Here is an 18,597-nt window from a genome sequence, read left to right on the forward strand (position 1 = left end):
CTGAGCTTTCTAGTCTCATATTTATCTTTTATCCTGTCAGCCATCCTCAGGCACATATCGGATACTCTAGAACATCTCAAATTGTTCTAGGAATCTACTAGATTTAGACAACTGCATTGAGATGATTGACTCTGTCATCAGTGAGAGTCAGGCATGTCCAAGGGGGAATATTCCACCTGAAGCAGATGGCTTTCCTGGAGTGAAATTACCTGTCACCCAAAAATATTGGCTGCTTTCCACCAATGTGCAAGAAGCCTTGATTGTAGATGAGTTACAATCCTGTGGGATGAATTAATGGAGAGATGTTAGAGTAGGGCATTCTCTTCTCCATCACAACTTCTTCAGATGATCACCAGAATTTAAGTATTTACAATCCATTGCCTTTGGGGTTTTTTTAGCTAAATTGTGGTGGGATGTAATACTGTTTTGTTGGAATATCCTGTCATGGGTGCTCAGGAATCATGCTGTGGCAGCCTGAGGGAAGTGAGGAATCTGTTTGGCAGAAGGATTTCCTCACTTGGCTACTGCTTGGAAGAGAGCAAACAGAGGAAAATTTAATATGGGAAAATATCTGTGCTGAGCAATGAGTGGCCACCACTTCGTTTCACTGAGGCATCTTCTGATCTTCTCCCACCCTAAAAGAGAGCACCAAATATCTAAGGTCTTACTACTGCTTTAAAATTATAGAATCATCATAGAAATTTTAAGGTTGAACAAGACCTCCAAGATCATGAAGATCAACCTTCAGATGAAACACTTCCCCATTCAGTGGCATTCAAATTTCTCCACTATGTGTGAGAGCTAAAGCAGATAAGAACGTTCACCTTCTTATCTTTCAGCTTACCCCACTTTTCCTCAATTCTTGTCTCCATGAAATAACATCCACCTCTCCTGCGATAAATCACAGAACTGCATTATCACTGAGTTTGGAAAAGGCTTCTGGAGGTCATCTCATCAAATCTTCCTTTTCCTACATGTGTTGGAATTCACACTGTTCTCTGCAAGATCATTCCCACCTCTTACCTAATCTGAACAGCAATTCAACAACAGATTATTTTCTCAGAATTTAGTCCCATCTAATATTTCATCTCTTTCTCTGGGGCTCACATGGTTCTGAAACATGAATAGCTACTGTGTCTGCTTTTCACCATGGTCCTACTGCCACATCTTGTAATCTTATCTCTCTCCAAATTTCTGTCTGATGTCCGGTTTCTTCCCCCAGCATGAAAATCCTTGGCAGAAATTGAGTGGAAAATACAGCTGCACGAGTCATGAAAACTCTTTGGTAGCTGTTGTGTCCAAGAAGAAGAAGAACAGAATCACTTCTCTTGCACAATAGCAAAAAAGAAGTTGGAGCCCCTCTGCTCTGGAGCCAGGCTGGGAGAGCTGGGAGTGTTCACCTGGAGAAGAGAAGGATCCAGGGAGACCTCAGAGCCCCTTCCAGAGCCTAAAGGGGCTCCAGGAGAGCTGGAGAGGGACTTGGGACAAGGGACGGGAGGGACAAGACACAGGGAACGGCTTCAAACTGCCAGAGGGCAGGGATAGATGGGATATTGGGAAGGAATTGTTCCCTGTGAGGGTGGGGAGACCCTGGCCCAGGTTGCCCAGAGAAGCTGTGGCTGGCCCTGGAAAAGTGTCCAAGGCCAGGCTGGATGGGGCTTGGAGCAGCGTGGGCTAGTGGAAGCTGTCTCTGCCTTGTCAGGGGGTGGAACTGGACAAGCTTTAATGTCCCTTCCAACCCAAACTGTTCCATGATGGTGCTGATGGAAAGAAAGCTCCCAGTTTTCCTCACTTCCCAGCTCTAGGCAATGTGATGCAGGCTCCAGAGAAGCCAGGTGAGACTCTACCACTGCTTGAAATGGGGCCAATATTTCACTCAGCATTTCCAGGAGCAACAGAGGACAGTGGAATGCCTGCAGGGTCAGGATCTGATCCCTTCAGATTATAAATAGTTTTTATACATTCCTTAAAAAGAAGGAAATCCGAGAAGAACCGCATGGGCCTCACCCAGGACACATCGAGTGAGCTGCAAGTTGCTAAATACCCAAGAGGGGATGTGCTGTTTAGCGATTATTCAGCACTAGTAAAAAATGTCATATCGATGGCCCTGAAGACAGATGTTCTCTAGATAGCCCAGGCAGTGACACGTTGAGAGGATGGGATTCCTGCAGAAGTGTGGGAAGGCTCCATGTGGAGCACATGGAATGAACTGTTATCCCAACCCTGCACTGCCCTGAAACAGTGGATGTTGCATTAAATCAATGTGAGAAACAGGATGTATTTAACCCTCAGAAAACATTCAGCTGTATCTACAGCTACCAAAATGTTTTTAACAATGAAGCATTACAAAGGTGAATCTCTGGAATTATTAATTCAAAGAGATGAAGCTTGCAAGACATTAGGAAGAAAATTTACGTTATAGACACAAACACTGCTAAAGTGCTGCTGCTGTCAGAAATACCCTGTACTTCAAATACAGACTATTTTAAGTGACATAACACGAGTGTATTCCATATAAAAGGACGTATAAATTCCCTAACTCAGACGGGTCAGCTCCATGGATCCCTGACTCTCTGTCATTGGCACCATCTATTTTCTGCACGCCCAACGCAGCAGTGATGAGTATGATTGAAATATCTACACCCAGACACAGAACCACGTAAGAAAATGAGGGCAAAAAATAGCTTTCACTGAAAAAAAAATCCTTTACAAACAGGAACAGTTTCTAAACTTAGTGGGGTTTTAAAGACAGATTCTTTTACATTAGGGATGGAACACATTTCATGCCTATTTTTCTTTTTTTTTCTCTCCCTTTTTTGCCTCTTCTCTTCCTTCTTTTTTATCCTCACTTTTTTTTCCACTTGTATAAAATTGGGGGAAAGATTTCATCAAAGGAATAAAAATAAGAAGAAAAATGAACAGAAAAAAAAAAGAACAGAAAAGTAAAGAAGGAAATGAAATATACAGGTGGCGAAAACATGCTCAAAATATTTGGTTTATTAAATTCTAGGCTTTCTATAAACTTTAAAAGTGAGCTAGAAAGATGTTTTTGTTAGGAATAGATAAAGATGTTTTCTTTAGGAATAGATGGATCAGAAGTGGAGTAAACAGAAGCAAAGTGAGATTTGCGAGCTATTTTTCAGCTTCATGGTACCCATCACATGAATTTGGCAGTTTTGCTGCTTTGCGGTGTTTTAATGAAAGTTTCAGTGAGCAAAGCTCTCTTATTTTGGGTTTCATAGCAAACTGGCTGGGCCTAAATCACAAGTGTTGTTAGAACACAAACAGAAAATAAAAAATAATGGGAAGACGATGGGATTTTACTGTATTTCCACTAAAAAGTTGATGCTGTGTGTTTTATTGTAAAAAATGTTATCAGAAGTGATAAGCTGGATGTAGAATGTGCTTCCATTTATCTCTGTCTTGCTCTTTCACTCTCCACACATTTACCCTCTTATTTGCACCAGATCCAGCACCAATCCCTTGGTGCGTCCCACAGTCCTGGTGAAACATCTTGGAAAACTCCAGAGGCATTTCACAAACTGAGGGCTTGGGCTCTGAAGGGGCCCTGGTTCTTCATTCCTTGGCTGTAACAATATTTAGAGGCCAAGGTCTGTCCATCATGCGCTGTTATTTCAGGTGCATGTGACAACTGCAGAACTGTCGTCGCTGCTCCTCTGAGATTCCTTATCTTGGTTCTCATTAAGGGGATGATAATCAAGTGACAAGGTGAGGTCAGGGTGCATCTTGCTGAGCCCACCACTGGCGCTGGCTTAGTAACCCATGGAGCGGTCACCTCTTGTTGAGGTTTTCTGTATGCTCTAGAGACAATCTCCTGATGTAGCCGGCTGAGGAGGAAGGGACATCCCAGATTATGGAGACCCCTGGCAGCACAAAGCTGCCAAATGTTGGCCACTTTAAAGTCCTCTCAGACAGCAAGAGAGATTTCTCCTTTTGAAAGACATCAAGTATTTTAGCTGAGAGCTCAGCTTCAGTCTTTCAAATGAGAGGCTGCAGAAACAAGATGGAAGATGAGTCCAGCATTTGTCTGCCCAGTGCTTCCCACAGGACTGATTCCCGTTCTTTGAGAGAGACAATTGTATTTGGGTAAAAGTAGGATGGGGCTCTGAGAAACCTGATTCAGCTGAAGATGTCCCTGCTCTTTGTAAGGGGTTGGACTGGATGGCATTTAAAAGGTCCCTTCCAACCCAAACTATTCTAGGATTCCATGGGAAGTGACTCATGAAGGACTTGGTGTGTAATCCAGGAACAGGTCACATGGTGAGGATGAAGGGTGAGAACCTGAGCTCTCGTGGAGGAACAAAGATTCCTTCACAGGCACTTCCCACGCTGGGGACAACGTCCTTTGCTGTCCACCACTGAGGCAATACTTGGGCTTATAACTGAGGCAGTATTTGAGAGAATATTAGGGGAAGCCACAGCTCTTGTCCCTCTTCTGGAGCAAGAAAAGGATCAACTAAGGGACAAAATGAGATGTAGCATTTTTCAGGTAATAAAAGCTGCCCCATACAGGAATTAGAAGAATTTAAATGTTATAATTCTCTGTAAGGGAAATGGAAACATCTCCACTTCCACCCTCTTCCTCACTACCACATGGAATATACCTAAATTTTTCCCAGAATATGTAAAATCTTATATAATATGTAATAAATGAGATATATTCTCCCTTAGGCAATCTCTCCCACCCCTTCCCCATCCTAGGAAATCTGATCAAAACATAGCAGAGCTTCTCTTTCAATGGAAGAATTCTCCAGTAAGCTCTGGTAGACCCCAAAGCTCTCCAGAACCACGTTTATTTTCATTGAATCACAGAATATCCTGAGTTGGAAAGGATCTACAAGGATCATCAAGTCCAGCTCCTGGCCCTGCACAGGAAAACCCCAAAAACAGAATTGCATGCCTGAGACCATTATCCAAATACTCTTTTATTTAGGTGGCAGCTCATTGCCAATTGGTTCCAGGCCTGGAAGAGCCAAACTCTTTGGTCTGTGCTCATGGTGCTCCACTTGCTGTTCCCTTTGCAGATCGACAGCATGCAGGCCCTGCTCCACTGTCCCAACGTGCTGGTGTGTGTCGGCCGGGAGCCGTTCAAGCCTGTATCCATGGAGAATTTGAGGAAACACTCAGTGGAGAAGCTGCCCAACCTGCCTCCCTGCTCCAACAATGGCAACAATGTCAACGAGAACAATGAAAGTAAGAAAACCTCGGGGCCATGTCGCACAGTCGTCCCCGGGCCTGTGTCCCACACCATGGGGATTACAGGCCCCTATTGTGCTGCCCCAATGTGCAGATCTCGTGTGGAAAATGCACTTCCCTCTCCCTGCCTCCCAGGCCTTTCCATCCTCCCCTTCTTTTTCTCTGGTTTCCTTGTAGGATTTCCTCCCTACACCCCCCAGTCTTTCTTTTACATGCTCCCCATGTCTGGCTGACTTCCCTTCCTCTTTCATATCTCTGGGTCTCCTTTTCCTTCCAGAACTCCCTCCTTTCCTGTGCCTGTCCCCATGGACCCTCGAGATTTCCCACGAATCCTCTATCCCCTCGTTGTCTGTCCTATCATGCCTTCCCTCCTGCATTTTCCTGCACCAGGACCAGAGGCTGCCCTGGTTCTGTCAGCAGGAGACTCAGTTTCTCCTGCAGGCTACAGCTGCCCTTTTGGCAACAAAGCGTGTTTTTTATGGAAAGATTATGTTCAGGAAGGAGGATGTTATGGATTATTCAGGATTATATTTCTTTGGCAGTCCATCATGACTTATCTAAGGTCACAGGTATTTAAACCAGCCACACTCAGTAGCCCGGGAAAAGAAACTTCCCAATTCCACAGGACAATTAATATCACCTGTATTAAGGATTTACTGTAGGATGAAATTAAATGTGCTCTAGAGGTGCATCTGTTTCTCTCCATTGTCAAAACCAGGAGCTGGGAAAGATTCATTTGTGTGTTGCCAACAAGCTGTAGAAACTCAAGGACAGAGGCATCCTATGCTCATTGTCTGAGACATAAAAAATTGGAGGGAAACATGGAAATAAACTGGAGCTTTGCCTATCAAAAGAGCAAATCCATCAGTTCAATCAAAAGGATGGTGAAGGAAGAGCTATTTCATGTGATTTTGATGTGCTCCTGTTCAACACTTTCTTCCTAAAATGCCCTCCATTCAGCTGCATATCCACATGCCCATGGAGGAACAGGATTGTCCAGTTATATGTACGAGGAAATTTTAGAGAAATATATATTAGAAACAACACAGATTAATGTCTTGCAAGACAGCCTGATAGCAACATATTCTGCTTGAAATGAAGGAACCTAAATAAACCTGTGCAGATCACTGCACTGGGCCATAAAGACGTTCTTCCAATGGCAATTCCTAAGTTCCCTTATTCTCATTGATTTCTTCTACAACTCCCACTATTTCTCTTTGCAATCATCACTAGCTTACAATTACTTTTCTATTTGTTCTTTATGTTTTAATAAGAATTATAGCTATTTTTAGTGGTACATCCCTGCAGGGACTGAGTGTTGCTCTGGTCTACATGGCCACACATTTCTTGGAATATGAGTGGAGAAGTGGATGATGCACAACAAATGTGTGACCCTTGATATCCAGATAAGGAAGAGGGTCACTTCTCCATGTATTTTTCCCTGGTTAAACAAGAAGAATGAAAACTTACACAGTTAAAAAAAGGAATATTTGCAATGTGATAAAATGCCCAAACTCTGGGACTAAATTTCTCTGTATGTATATATATTGTTTTTTATTTTTCTTAATTTTACTTCCTGGCATGCACTTAATAAAACAAAGTGTTTGTGTTTCAATTTGTTTTTTAAAATAAAGTTAAGGTATAGAAGATTTTATTGCAGATTATTAATTCAAAACTTAACATTTACAAGGAAGTTGGATTAGATTATCCCCAGAGGTCCCTTCCAACCTTAACTATTCTATGATTAATGGATATCACTTAGTCAAAGACAAATTTTCAAATTATGTAAATTGGCATAGGCTTGGCTTTAATGGAATAACATCAGTATTCACTGGTTTGAGGGTTTGACTTATATATTATTTTGTGTCACCTTTATGTGAGTTATCTCTCTCCATCTTTCTTTTCTTCACTCCAGTGAACTTCGGACTGAAAGCCAAGAAAAGCATTATCCATCCACGGTCAGCATCCAGCAACAGGTCGATGAGATTTTCCTTGTCATCAGAAAAGTCATACCCCAACGGCCTCGCAGCCTCTCCGGACAACGGGGCACCCTTCTCCAATGGCTGCCCTCACCCAAAACCTGGGGACCTGGTCCAGTCCTTGGTCAACGATGACATCGAGAAGCGGGTCCACGTGAACAAGGACGGGAGCTTGTCTGTGGAGATGAAAGTTCGCTTCCGCTTGCTCAACGACGAGACTTTGCAGTGGTCTACCCAGATCAAAAAGTCCAACTTGGTGAACCAGCTGCCTTGTGAAGAGTCAGGGGTGGAGGAGGACAGTGGAGTAGATCCCCTACAGAAAATGAACCCAGAAGCCAGCTCAGAGGCAGATGATTCCTTATATCCCTGTGATATCGATTCCTACATGTCCAAACTTGAGGAATCAGAATGTGACGAGGCCCACTGTCACAGCTGTGGAAAGAAACACCGGGACTATGACATTTGGAAGAACCCCATACACACATCCCAGAGGGAAGAGCCCAGTGTGCAAAGCACCTGGCACACGCGATCGTCGTGCTCCAGCACATCTTCCCGGAGGAGAGTAGTCCACAAAAAAATGAAGTCTGTGGATAGCATCTACACCACGTCCAGTGAGGAGTACTCTGAGCACATTGTGCAAGAGTCCTCATCCTACTCAGAGACTATAAAGAACAGAGTGGCATATCGATCTGTTAAAAAGTGTATGTGCCGAAGTGATTTATCTACAGGTGCTTCCAATGGAGAAGAACAGCAGGAACACACTCGGACAAGCACAGGAAACAGCCAGAGACCTTCATCCTTGGGCTTGATGTCACATTCAAGCTGTGAAAACAACCTGGATACTCAAGACACCTCTGAAGACCATGAGATCACCAAAACCATTTCACAAAATGAGGATGAAAATTGTTTCGAAGCTTCCTCTGTGAAGTGCTTGAAGGGTGATGCAGAAGAGGTTGAAAGCAGCAGAGTTGGGAGTGTCATGTCCAGGTCATCCCTGCAGTCCAGGCAGAGCAAGAAGAATGGGTGTGAGGAAACGAGCAGTGTGGGCAGGAGCATGTCCTCCTCAAGCCTTCAGAAGGCAAATCAGGGAGACAACACCCAGTGCTCCAGCCCTGCCAACAGCGTGCACAGCAAGTCCAGTAACGGCATCATGCCAAAAGAAAAGAGTGAGCAGGGTGACCCCTCTGATGAAAACCCAGTGGTGTCCTCCTTCTCCAGTGAGTCCTTCCCCAAGAAAGAGGCTGAAGAGGTGGAAGCAGAGCAGGAAGGAAGTGAAGTCAATGAAGCCAGCTCAGTGTCAGCAAAAACAAAGCCAAGCCAATCAATCAGGGGTGAGAGCAGTGAAGGGGAACGATGTTCTACGCAAGGACCCCACCGTTCCAGGGCTAGTGACAGGAACAGTAAGAAAAGTGGCAGTGATGAGAACGTTCCATGCAGTGTCTCTTGCTCTTCCAGAGGGTCTAAAAAGAGCAAACACAGCCATGTTCATTTGGATGCACAGTCTGAAATATCTGTGTCTTCACTTGAGTCCACTCTGAATAAAAAGAAGCATTCCCTACATGCAGATGATGGGAGATCAGGCAGCAGAGCTTCAGTTTTTTCCAAAAGCTCGTGTGAAACCAAGAAAAAATCTGTTGGAGATGCCATGTCTCATAAGTCAGGATCTCTTCACTCAAACATTTCATCTACCAGTGAAGCAGAGGCAGCAGGCTGAAGAGAAAAGTTCAAAAAGTACTGCCGATGGCTGCAGTGAATCCTCAAAAAGCTCAAAGAAGAGAAGCCATAAAGAAGAAAGCAACAGGCCATCATCCCTCTGCTCAAGTTCTTCAAGTCCTAATGGAAAAGCTGGAGAGGGTCATGCCAAGATTAGTTCAGAACTCTCTTCTTCAAAACAGGGAAGCATGAGTGGGAGTGTATGTTCAAAAGTTGACCACCCAGCTGAGGATGGGATTAGGAATGGAAATCCTACAAGTAGCTCCTCAAGAGTCTCTTCAAAGTCAGAAATAAAAGATAAATGCGTGTCGACACAGATATCCCAGGAAACTGATGATAGGTGTTCACAATCAAACATGTCTCTATCTTCAAAATCAAGGCGGACAAACAAGAACAATCTTCATGTGAAGGTAAACTCCAGCCGGGCATCGGTGTCGGAGACTATGTCAGTGTGTAGTCTGCACTGCCCTGCTCCACCAAAAGGGAAGCCAAAGAGAAAAAATATGCGTTCAATCATGTTGAAGAACTCCTCCATCAGTAGCATCGGCACCGAATCCATGCTGACTGCAGGAAAAGGGCAGAAAGAAATTCTGGATTCCTCCAAAGCAACTTCCTACTACTCTAAATCTGCTGCAACTGAAGTAAATGGTCAGAATAATAAAGAGACTGATGATTCTTGTAACAAAAAAGCAGAGGGAGAGATAGAAGACACAGGCATTCAGGAGGAAGGGGGTGATTTAATGCCATCAGCTCTACCAAATGCATCTCCAGAAGAAGTTGTGCAAGAATGGCTCAGGAAAATCCCTTCAGAAACATTGCTTATGAAATATGAAATGGAAGATGATGGGGAAGAGGAAGGTGCAGAGTCGACCACTGAGGTATCACACTGTACAAATGCTGAGGAAGCCCCAGAGGAGGAAAAAGCTGAGGAAAAGCATGAGGAGGAGGAGGCTGAAAAGGATGAAGCAAATGATGAAGCAAAGGATGAAGCAAAGGCTGACATGGAAGAAGAGAAAGCAGAAGACACAGCTATTAATGAAGAGGCTGAAGAATGTGTGAACCAGGAAGAAATCTCTGAGGTTGCACCTGAAGCTGCCAAAGCTGAGCAGGCAGAATGCAAGCAGTCAGTTACATCCAGCCAAAATAACAACAAGAGAGACCTGCCATCCTCTGTCCAGACATCTGTCCAGATCATGAAGGCCTTGCTCAGTTCAAAACACGAGACCAAATTTGACCGATCAAACAGTTTGCCCGAAGTGTCCCCCACAATGGGGAGAAAACTGAGTAATTCCGCCAACATTTTGATTACTTGTCTTGCCAGCCTCCAACTCCTTGATGAAGAGTCAGAGGATCCATCAGAAAACTCAAAACTTTTGAATAAGTCAAGGTACACAGAGCTGCTAAATATTTTTCAAGCCCTGTGGTTTGGGTGCACTGCTGAAAGGAGCAGCCCAAGTTCAGGCCAAGAGGCAAGCGAGCAGGCAAAGCCAGTGTCTGCATCTAAAGCCCCGAAATCCATGGATCATGCCTTCACTCCCATGTCCTCCTCTGGGGTTGATGTTTGCAGTGGCTCTAGTGGCTCAGGAGAAGAGTGCACAGCTGGTGCTGTGTTGGTGGCACAGAAAACCGTGGAATTCAAACCAGCTGAGCAAGTAGAAAATTCAGAGATTGGCACAGAACTGACTGAGGTTGAGGAGAAAAGTAAAGAGGAAGAGCAGCCATCCCGCCCTTCCACAGCCTGCTCAGAGGCAAAAGTTGAGGAAAAAGCAGAGTCTGCTAGAGAGGAGTCTCTAATCCAGAAGGAAGAAGAGAATAAGGAGGATCAGGGCAGTAACTGTGAGCAGGGTCAGGAGGAAGGGGGAGAAAATGAAAATGAAGAAGAAAATAAATTAGCTAAAACTGGAGAACTGGAAGAAGCTGAAGCTGTGAATGATGAAGTCCCACAAGAAAACCCTGAAGAAGCTGATCAGCCAGCGACCACTGATGATGCCAATGTCGGTGATGCTAATGGTGGGACGGAGCTGAAAGATGAATTGGAAGGGCAGCCCCAAGAAGAGTCACCAAATGACCCTGAGCCCAAAGTCGATACATCCACCAGTGTGACCAAATCCCTTGTCCAGCAAAACTCTGTGGATCCAGACCCAACTTGGGTCTTGAGACTGCTCAAGAAAATTGAGAAGGAGTTCATGGCTCACTATGTCAATGCCATGAATGAGTTAAAAGTCAGGTGGAACCTGCAAGACAACCAGCAGATGGATGAAATGATACTGGAGCTGAAGGAGGACGTGAGTAAAAGGATACAAAAGAGCATAGAGAAGGAGTTGAGGAAGATCAGAATTAGGACTGGAAGGAGAATGCCGAAAAAAAGCCACCCACACATGAGTCCAAACTCCAAACTGAGCAGAGGAGATGGCGACTGCAAACTATGCATAAAAAGTCCCTCTTTGGGGACAAGAATGGCACCCAGACGAGGCTGGAGGAGACGTCAGACTTATCATTCAACGTAGATAAAGATTTTGACCTTAGTGCAGCTTTGGAGGACAGCATTAGCAAACAATCCAGTGAGGAGGAATATTGTCCGTGTGACTCCTGTGTGAGGAAAAAATTGGCTTCCAGACCTGCCAGAGCCCCTGTGGTGGCCACCAATGCTCCGGTCATGAAAGCCTTTGATTTGAAGCAAATCCTGAGGCTGAAAAAAGATGACAATAAGGAAGCCATCATTGCAGAAGAAGCCCAGGACACCAAAACACTTCCCAATGGTTCTGTGGAGGAAGGGGCAGAAAATGAGGAGAAGGATGAGGGGGAACCTCAGGCAGGTGAAACAGAAGCAGAGGAGGATGAAGGAAAAGAACCAGAATTAAATGAAGGTGACAGCACAATGTTGAATGGAGATGGAGAAGAACCTGAAGTAGCAGAGAGTCAAAATGCTGAGGTGGAGGATGAGGCCAAAAATGAAGAAACCAAAGAAGAAGAAGCAGAAGAAGGAGGGGAAGAAACAAAAGAAGGGGAAGAAGAGGAAGCAAAAGAGGAGGAGGAAGAGAAAGAGGAAGAAGAAACAGTTAAGGCTGAAGAGGAGGAGGAAATAGAAGAGGAGGAGGAGAATGAAACTAAAGAAGATGATGAGGAAGTAAAAGAAGAAGAAGCAGAGGAAACTAAGGAGGAAGAGGAACAAAATGATGAGGAAGAGAAGGAAGAGGAAGAAGAGGGTGTGAAGGAGGAGGAAGAAACAATGAAGGAGGAAGGGAAGGAGGAAGAGGAAGAGGCAAAGGAAGAAGAAGAAGGGAAGGAGGAAGAAGAAGGGAAGGAAAGAGAGGAAGAAGCAAAAGAGGAGGAGGAAGAAGCAAAAGAGGAGGAAGAAGAGGCCAAAGAGGAGGAGGAAGAAAAAGGGAAGGAAGAAGAGGAGGAAGCAAAAGAAGAGGAAGAAGAAGCAAAAGAGGCGGTGAAGGAAGCAAAAGAGGAGGAGGAGGAGGAAGGGGAAGAGGAGGAGGGCCAAAGAGGATGAGGAAGAAGCCAAAGAGGATGAGGAGGAAGAAAAAGAGGAGGAAATAGAAGAAGGGAAGGAGGAAGAGGAAGAAGCAAAAGAAGAGGAAGAAGAAGCAAAAGACGAGGAGGAGGAAGCAAAAGAGGAAGGAGGAAGATGAAGAAGCCAAAGAGGATGAGGAAGAAGCCAAAGAGGATGAGGAAGAAGAAAAAGAGGGGGAAATAGAAGAAGGGAAGGAGGAAGAGGAAGAAGCAAAAGAAGAGGAAGAAGAAGCAAAAGACGAGGAGGAGGAAGCAAAAGAGGAAGAGGAAGAAGCCAAAGAGGAAAGGGAAGAAGCAACAGAGGAAGAGGAGGAAGACAAAGAGGAAGAGGAAGAAGCAAAAGAGGAAGAGGAGGAAGCAAAAGAGGAGGAGGAGGAAGCCAAAGAGGAAGAGGAGGAAGAGGAAGCCAAAGAGGAAGAAGAAGAAGCCAAAGAGGAGAAGGAGGAAGAAACCAAAGAGGAAGAGGAAGAAGCCAAAGAGGAAAGGGAAGAAGCAACAGAGGAAGAGGAGGAAGACAAAGAGGAAGAGGAAGAAGCAAAAGAGGAAGAGGAGGAAGCAAAAGAGGAGGAGGAGGAAGCCAAAGAGGAAGAGGAGGAAGAGGAAGCCAAAGAGGAAGAAGAAGAAGCCAAAGAGGAGAAGGAGGAAGAAACCAAAGAGGAAGAGGAAGAAGCCAAAGAGGAAAGGGAAGAAGCAACAGAGGAAGAGGAGGAAGACAAAGAGGAAGAGGAAGAAGCAAAAGAGGAAGAGGAGGAAGCAAAAGAGGAGGAGGAGGAAGCCAAAGAGGAAGAGGAGGAAGAGGAAGCCAAAGAGGAAGAAGAAGAAGCCAAAGAGGAGAAGGAGGAAGAAACCAAAGAGGAAGAGGAAGAAGCCAAAGAGGAAGAAGCAAAAGAGGAGGAAGCAAAAGAGGAGGAGGAAGAAACTAAAGAGGAAGAGGAAGAAGCAAAAGAGGAAGAGGAGGAAGAAGCAAAAGAAGACGAGAAGGAAGCTAAAGAGGAGGAGGAGGAAGCAAAAGAGAAGGAAGAAGAGGAAGAAGCCAAAGAGGAGGAGGAAGAAGAAGTGGAGGAGGAGGAAGAAGCAAAGGAGGAGGAAGAAAAAGTAAAGGAGGGAGAGGAAGAAGCAGAAGAAGAGGAGGAGGAAGGGAAGGAGGAAGAAGCAAAAGAAGAGGAAGATGTGAAAGAGGAGGAAGCAGAAGAGGAGGAAGAGCAAAAAGAGGAAGAAGAAGCAAAAGATGAAGAAGAGGGAGAAAAAGAGGAGGAAGAAACAAAGGAAGAGGAGGAGGAAGAAAAAGAGGAAGAGGAGGAACAAGAAGAAGCAGCTCAAGATAAAGAGCAGGAAGCTGAAGAAAAGTCCAAAGGTGAAGATGAAGGTGAAAATGAAGCTCAAGAAACAGAGGAGCCAGAGGATGAGGATGTTGTGGCTGATGATGAGGCAGAGACATCAGAATGCAGAGGAGATACTGAGGGCTCTGGAACTGACAACAATCCTGAAGGAGATGCTGCGGAAGGAAATGAAGAAGCTGAGAAAGATGAAGTTGAGGCAGCAGAAGATGCAAAACCAGAGTCAGGAGATGAGGCTGAGGAGAAAAACAGTGAAGGGGGTGAGAAACCTGATGGGAATGATGAGGAACCTACCGGTGATGACCCTGACAAGGCACATGAAAAACACAAAGACCAAGGCAACAACAAAATTTCTGAGAAAGCATCAAAAACCAAAGGCAAGAAAACCAGCAAAAGGTTAGAGACTCTGAAAAAATCCACAGCCTTTTCTTGTTATTCTTCTGTTGGAAACTTCTCACAGCAATCCCAGAAGGGGTCTGATGATGAAGAGGAAGGAGTAGTTGAAGAGGAAGGAGTAGTTGAAGAGGAAGGAGTAATTGAAGAAGAATGCAAAGGTGACAATAACCCCATGAGTGACCACCCCAATGGAGAGGTTCGAAGTGATGAGAGCTCCAAACCCTCCCAGATGTATCCTGACAGTGAGGAAGAAGAAGAGGACAAAGAATCTTCAGGTTCTGATCCTGTGGAAGATGAGGAACAGGCAGATGCTGAAGGTGCAGATCCAAAGGAGACTGAAAACACTGAGGAAGTTCAGGCTTCTAAAAAGAAAGTCAACTCGGATGAGATTGACCAGGATGACCTGGACTTCTAGAACTGCTGGCTAAAACCTGACTTTTTCTTTCTTTCTTTCTTCCTTTCTTTCTTCCTTCTTTCCTTTCTTCCTTTCTTCCCTGCTTTCTTTCTTTTTTAAAAGTATATTTTCATTACATATTTCAGTATCTCCAGTGAGTTGAGCCCTCGTAATTGGCTGAATTAAGTGTGGTAAACTCAATCTTGAATCCTGTGAGTAACATTGCAATTCCCTGCCCTCATTTCTAGAGGGCTGGTAACTCATTAATATCCTGTGGTCTCAATAGATAAGTGGTTTGGGGAAAGGGAAGGCTGTTTTGTTTGGGATACCTTCTGATTCCCACCCTTTAAGCCATGCTGTTTGCTGCTGGAGTGATCTGTGGCTCTGCTGGGCATCGTCTCTGAGTGACTTCAGGATGCCTTTCACCTGTTGCACACTCTTTTCCTGGAGAGATTGCCAATCCACAGAAACATGACAAAATCGGGATTCATTGCCAAAGTCTGGTCAGAGCCCACAGAGATGTACATTCATCTTCCTCCCTACCCTGCCCTCTTCTACCCCACTTCCTCTGTAGCCAGAAAAAAGGGTCTGAGATAGCAAAGATTTTCCCCATTTTCCCTTTTTTTTTCCTTTAGTAGATGTTGAGCTCATTCCTCACTTCACTGGGAGCCTCAACATTGAGAAAGGTCGTTCCAGATCCTCTTCCAGACCCCATCTCTTTGTACTGTGCTCATCGCTGTAGTGGTAGATAAAAAACATGAGTTAATTCACCCTGTCAGGTGTCTGAGAAGTGGTTGAATGCAATATTGACCAAATTAGGAATCGATCCAATCCCTTGTGATGTCCTTTACTATGCCAATGATGGTATCAAAGCACTTTACAACCATCTGGGATCCCTCAGACAATTTTGCACGAGGCCCTGTTTTGGAGCTAATGGGATTTGCAATGGCTCAGTGCACCATCCTTGCAGACAAAATTTAAACTAATTTTCCCTTTAACATGGAAAAGCTTTGGGCATTTGTGCTGCAGCAAACAGCTGGAAGAGGCTTAAGCATTTTTTGGAGAGCTTGGACTTTGCAAACCACAGTAGAACTGCAAACTTCATTTAGCGACTGTTTTTTACCAGATTGTATCCTTTTTTTGCTTCCCCTGGGGAAATATAAACATTGCTGAATAAATGCCCAACTAACGCCAGGATAAGTTTGACCATACCTCAGCTGCATACTCGTGTAAAGCTCTTAAGGACACAGCTCATTTTCTCAAAAACTTGCAGGGAGAATAAAACAGAGAGGTTGAAAACAAAATGCCTTAAATTGTATGGAGAAAAAGTATGTGTGTAGTGTTGTGTTGGGTTTGTGAAGATGTATGCAGACATGTTTAAATAAACAATATTCCAAATTAAATAATTCCTGTGGTTTTCATTTCTAGAATCCATCTCTTAAACTCACAGCCAGAGATAAGATTCATTTCACTCAAGTGAAGAACTGGGTTCAGCTCCAGAGGCAAACACTTAACTCTGGGTGTCTGAGGAATAGGGATCTTTGGGAGGAGTGGGTGGAGAGCTGGATCTCAGCTGAGATGTTCCCACAAAGGCTGACAGTGCCTCCAGGGAGATCCTCCAGAGACAACAGCACCATCCTCAAGACAGAAAAGTTAAAATCTAGGCCTTCCTCAGAAGAAGGACAACCCTATCTGTGAGCGTCATGGAATCCCAGAATGGTATGTGTTGGAAGGGTTCAAAATCATCTGGTTCCAAACCCCTGCCATGGGCAGGGACATCTTCCACTGCACCAGGTTGCTCCAAGCCCCATCCAGCCTGGCCTTGGACACTCCCAGGGATCCAGGGGCAGCCAGAGCTTCTCTGGGCACCCTGTGCCAGGGCCTCCCCACCCTCCCAGGGAAGGATTTCTGCCCAATATCTAACCTAAATCTCCCCTCTTTCAATTTTTACACATAAAGACCATCAAGTCCAACTGTTAACCCAGCACTGCCAAATCCACCACTAAACCCTGTCCCCAAGTTCTACATCACATGTAGAACCATTTTGATTTCATAATCAGCTTGGTGACACATCAATTCATGCAGGATTCCAAAAAGAACTGAACCTGGTAGCCATGGCTCTGACCTTGACGTGAGGCATAGACTGGAAGTGGTACATGCTGAGTGAACTCTAAATTTTCCTGGTGAAATGTCTCCCTCTGAGCCACCCTCCAGACTCCAGTAACCAGCAGGGAGAGAGGAACAAAGACTGAATCATCTGCTACAGGCAGCTACCTTAGGAGGAGGGGGACTACATTCCCAGCAGGCACATTTCTCCCTGCAGAACACACAGGGAGCCTAGACCACTTCCTCAGAGGAAAATCACAGAACCCCAAAATTATTAGGTTGTAAAAGACCTCCAAGACCATCAAGTCCAACTGGTGGCTGATCCCCACCTTGTCATCCAGACCAGAGCTCTGAGTGCCACGTGCAATCATTCCTTGGACACCTCCAGGAGTGGGGACCCCATCACCTCCCCGGGCAGCCCCTTCCAAAATGTCTCATATGGGAAGAGCTGATTCCAATGTAGCTACCCTGAAACACCTTACATTGATGACTTTCAGGCTGTCAGGAAACAGCTCAAGCCAGTCATCCCATGGAAGTTTTAAAAGTGTTTTTTTGTCCCCAAGATCACAAAGGGAATGGCTTCAAACTGAAAGAGTTTAGGTTGGATATTAGGAAGAAATTCTTCCCTGTGAGGATGGTGAGCCCCTGGCACAGGTTGCCCAAAGAAGCTGTGGCTGCCCCATCCAAAGGCAGAAAGTGTCCAAAGCCAGGCTGGATGGAGCTTGGAGCACCCTGGGACAGTGGAAGGTGTCCTGCCCATGGCAGGGGTGGGAATGGGATGATCTTTAATGTCCCTTCCAACCCAAACTATTCTGGGATTCCATGATTGCCCTTCTGTGCTATTGCTGACAGCCACCGATGGAACTTAAAAGGTTAGGGAAAGGATAAACACTGCCCAGGATTTCTCCTGCAGCTGCTGACTTTGATTACTTTAAAGCTGCTTACACAGTCAACGTCACACCCTACTCGTGTTGAGTCAATCAGTTCCTCACCTGCAGAACTGGCAAGGAGAAAGTAATTAAAAGGAACACAAAAATGCAGTTGTCAAACCATGAAAACTGAAATCACTGGAGTTCCTGCCCAGGAAACCTGTCCCATTCATATCTGTGTGTGTCACCATCTGTGTCTGGGCAGTCACTCACATATACGCCAGTCATAGTCAGGGCAGAGTGAGCTCTGCTCACAGAAATCCCCACTCAGAGGGGCCAGGGAGAAGCCAGCGGGGATCCAGGGACAGATGTTGCTGAAGGAGGTGTCTCCTTCCTCCACCAATGGCCCAGAGCATCTGTGAAGGAAACAACCAGCTGAAAAGGATCCCTCGCAGTCACATCCCGCACACTTGCGTGGCTTCCAGCATTTGCATTTCCCCTTGGCTGCTGTGACTCAGGCGCCTGTTGGGTCTTGCAGCTTCCCTCTCCCTCTGACAGCACGGGAACGCGTGTTCCCAGCCAGCTCCAGGGCTGTCACGTTCATAAGGGCTGGGAAGATCACTCCTGTCACCACCTAGAAGGGATTACAGCTGCTGTCTTTCAGCAGGGCTGAGGAGGAGGAGGAGGGAGCAGAGGCGATGTGAGACTTGCACAGCTGTACTTCGTGTTTTCCTGGGCTCCTCTGCTTGGCTTTGGGGTGGTTGTTTTTGTTTCTTTACCAGCCAGACAAATTACTTCTTGATGTGCCTCGGTTTTGTTTGCCTGCCTGGTTTTGAAATGGGAACTGTCCAGTGAAAGATGAGGAGGAGCGTGGTGAAAATTCAAGTGCAAACCACGGAAACGAAGGAAATGTGCTTTCCAAAGCTGAGGTCTTTGCAGACGTGTGTGAGCAGACTCCTCTCACTACTGGAGAGCAATAATCCCCCTTTCCTGATGGCTGCTTGTTGACATAGTGCCATATTTAGCCCCAACCACTTGAAATCCCAGCTGCCTGACAGGAAAGA

General features: G+C 45.3%; 1 protein-coding gene across 1 annotated transcript in view; it reads left to right on the forward strand.

The window, feature by feature from the left end:
• RP1L1 (retinitis pigmentosa 1-like 1) overlaps window positions 1-15,961 on the forward strand; it is a 46,433-nt gene extending 30,472 nt beyond the window's left edge. Inside the window, 5 exon segments of the mRNA XM_017730839.1 lie at window positions 5,046-5,214; window positions 7,133-8,908; window positions 8,910-11,269; window positions 11,272-12,108; window positions 13,701-15,961. Coding sequence (XP_017586328.1) covers window positions 5,046-5,214; window positions 7,133-8,908; window positions 8,910-11,269; window positions 11,272-12,108; window positions 13,701-14,579 — 6,021 coding nt within the window. The 3' untranslated portion in view covers window positions 14,580-15,961.
• The last annotated feature ends 2,636 nt before the right edge of the window (window positions 15,962-18,597 follow it).

This window comes from Corvus brachyrhynchos, unplaced genomic scaffold (genome assembly GCF_000691975.1).
Source record: "Corvus brachyrhynchos isolate BGI_N302 unplaced genomic scaffold, ASM69197v1 scaffold203, whole genome shotgun sequence".
In the NCBI taxonomy this organism is placed as follows: domain Eukaryota; kingdom Metazoa; phylum Chordata; class Aves; order Passeriformes; family Corvidae; genus Corvus; species Corvus brachyrhynchos.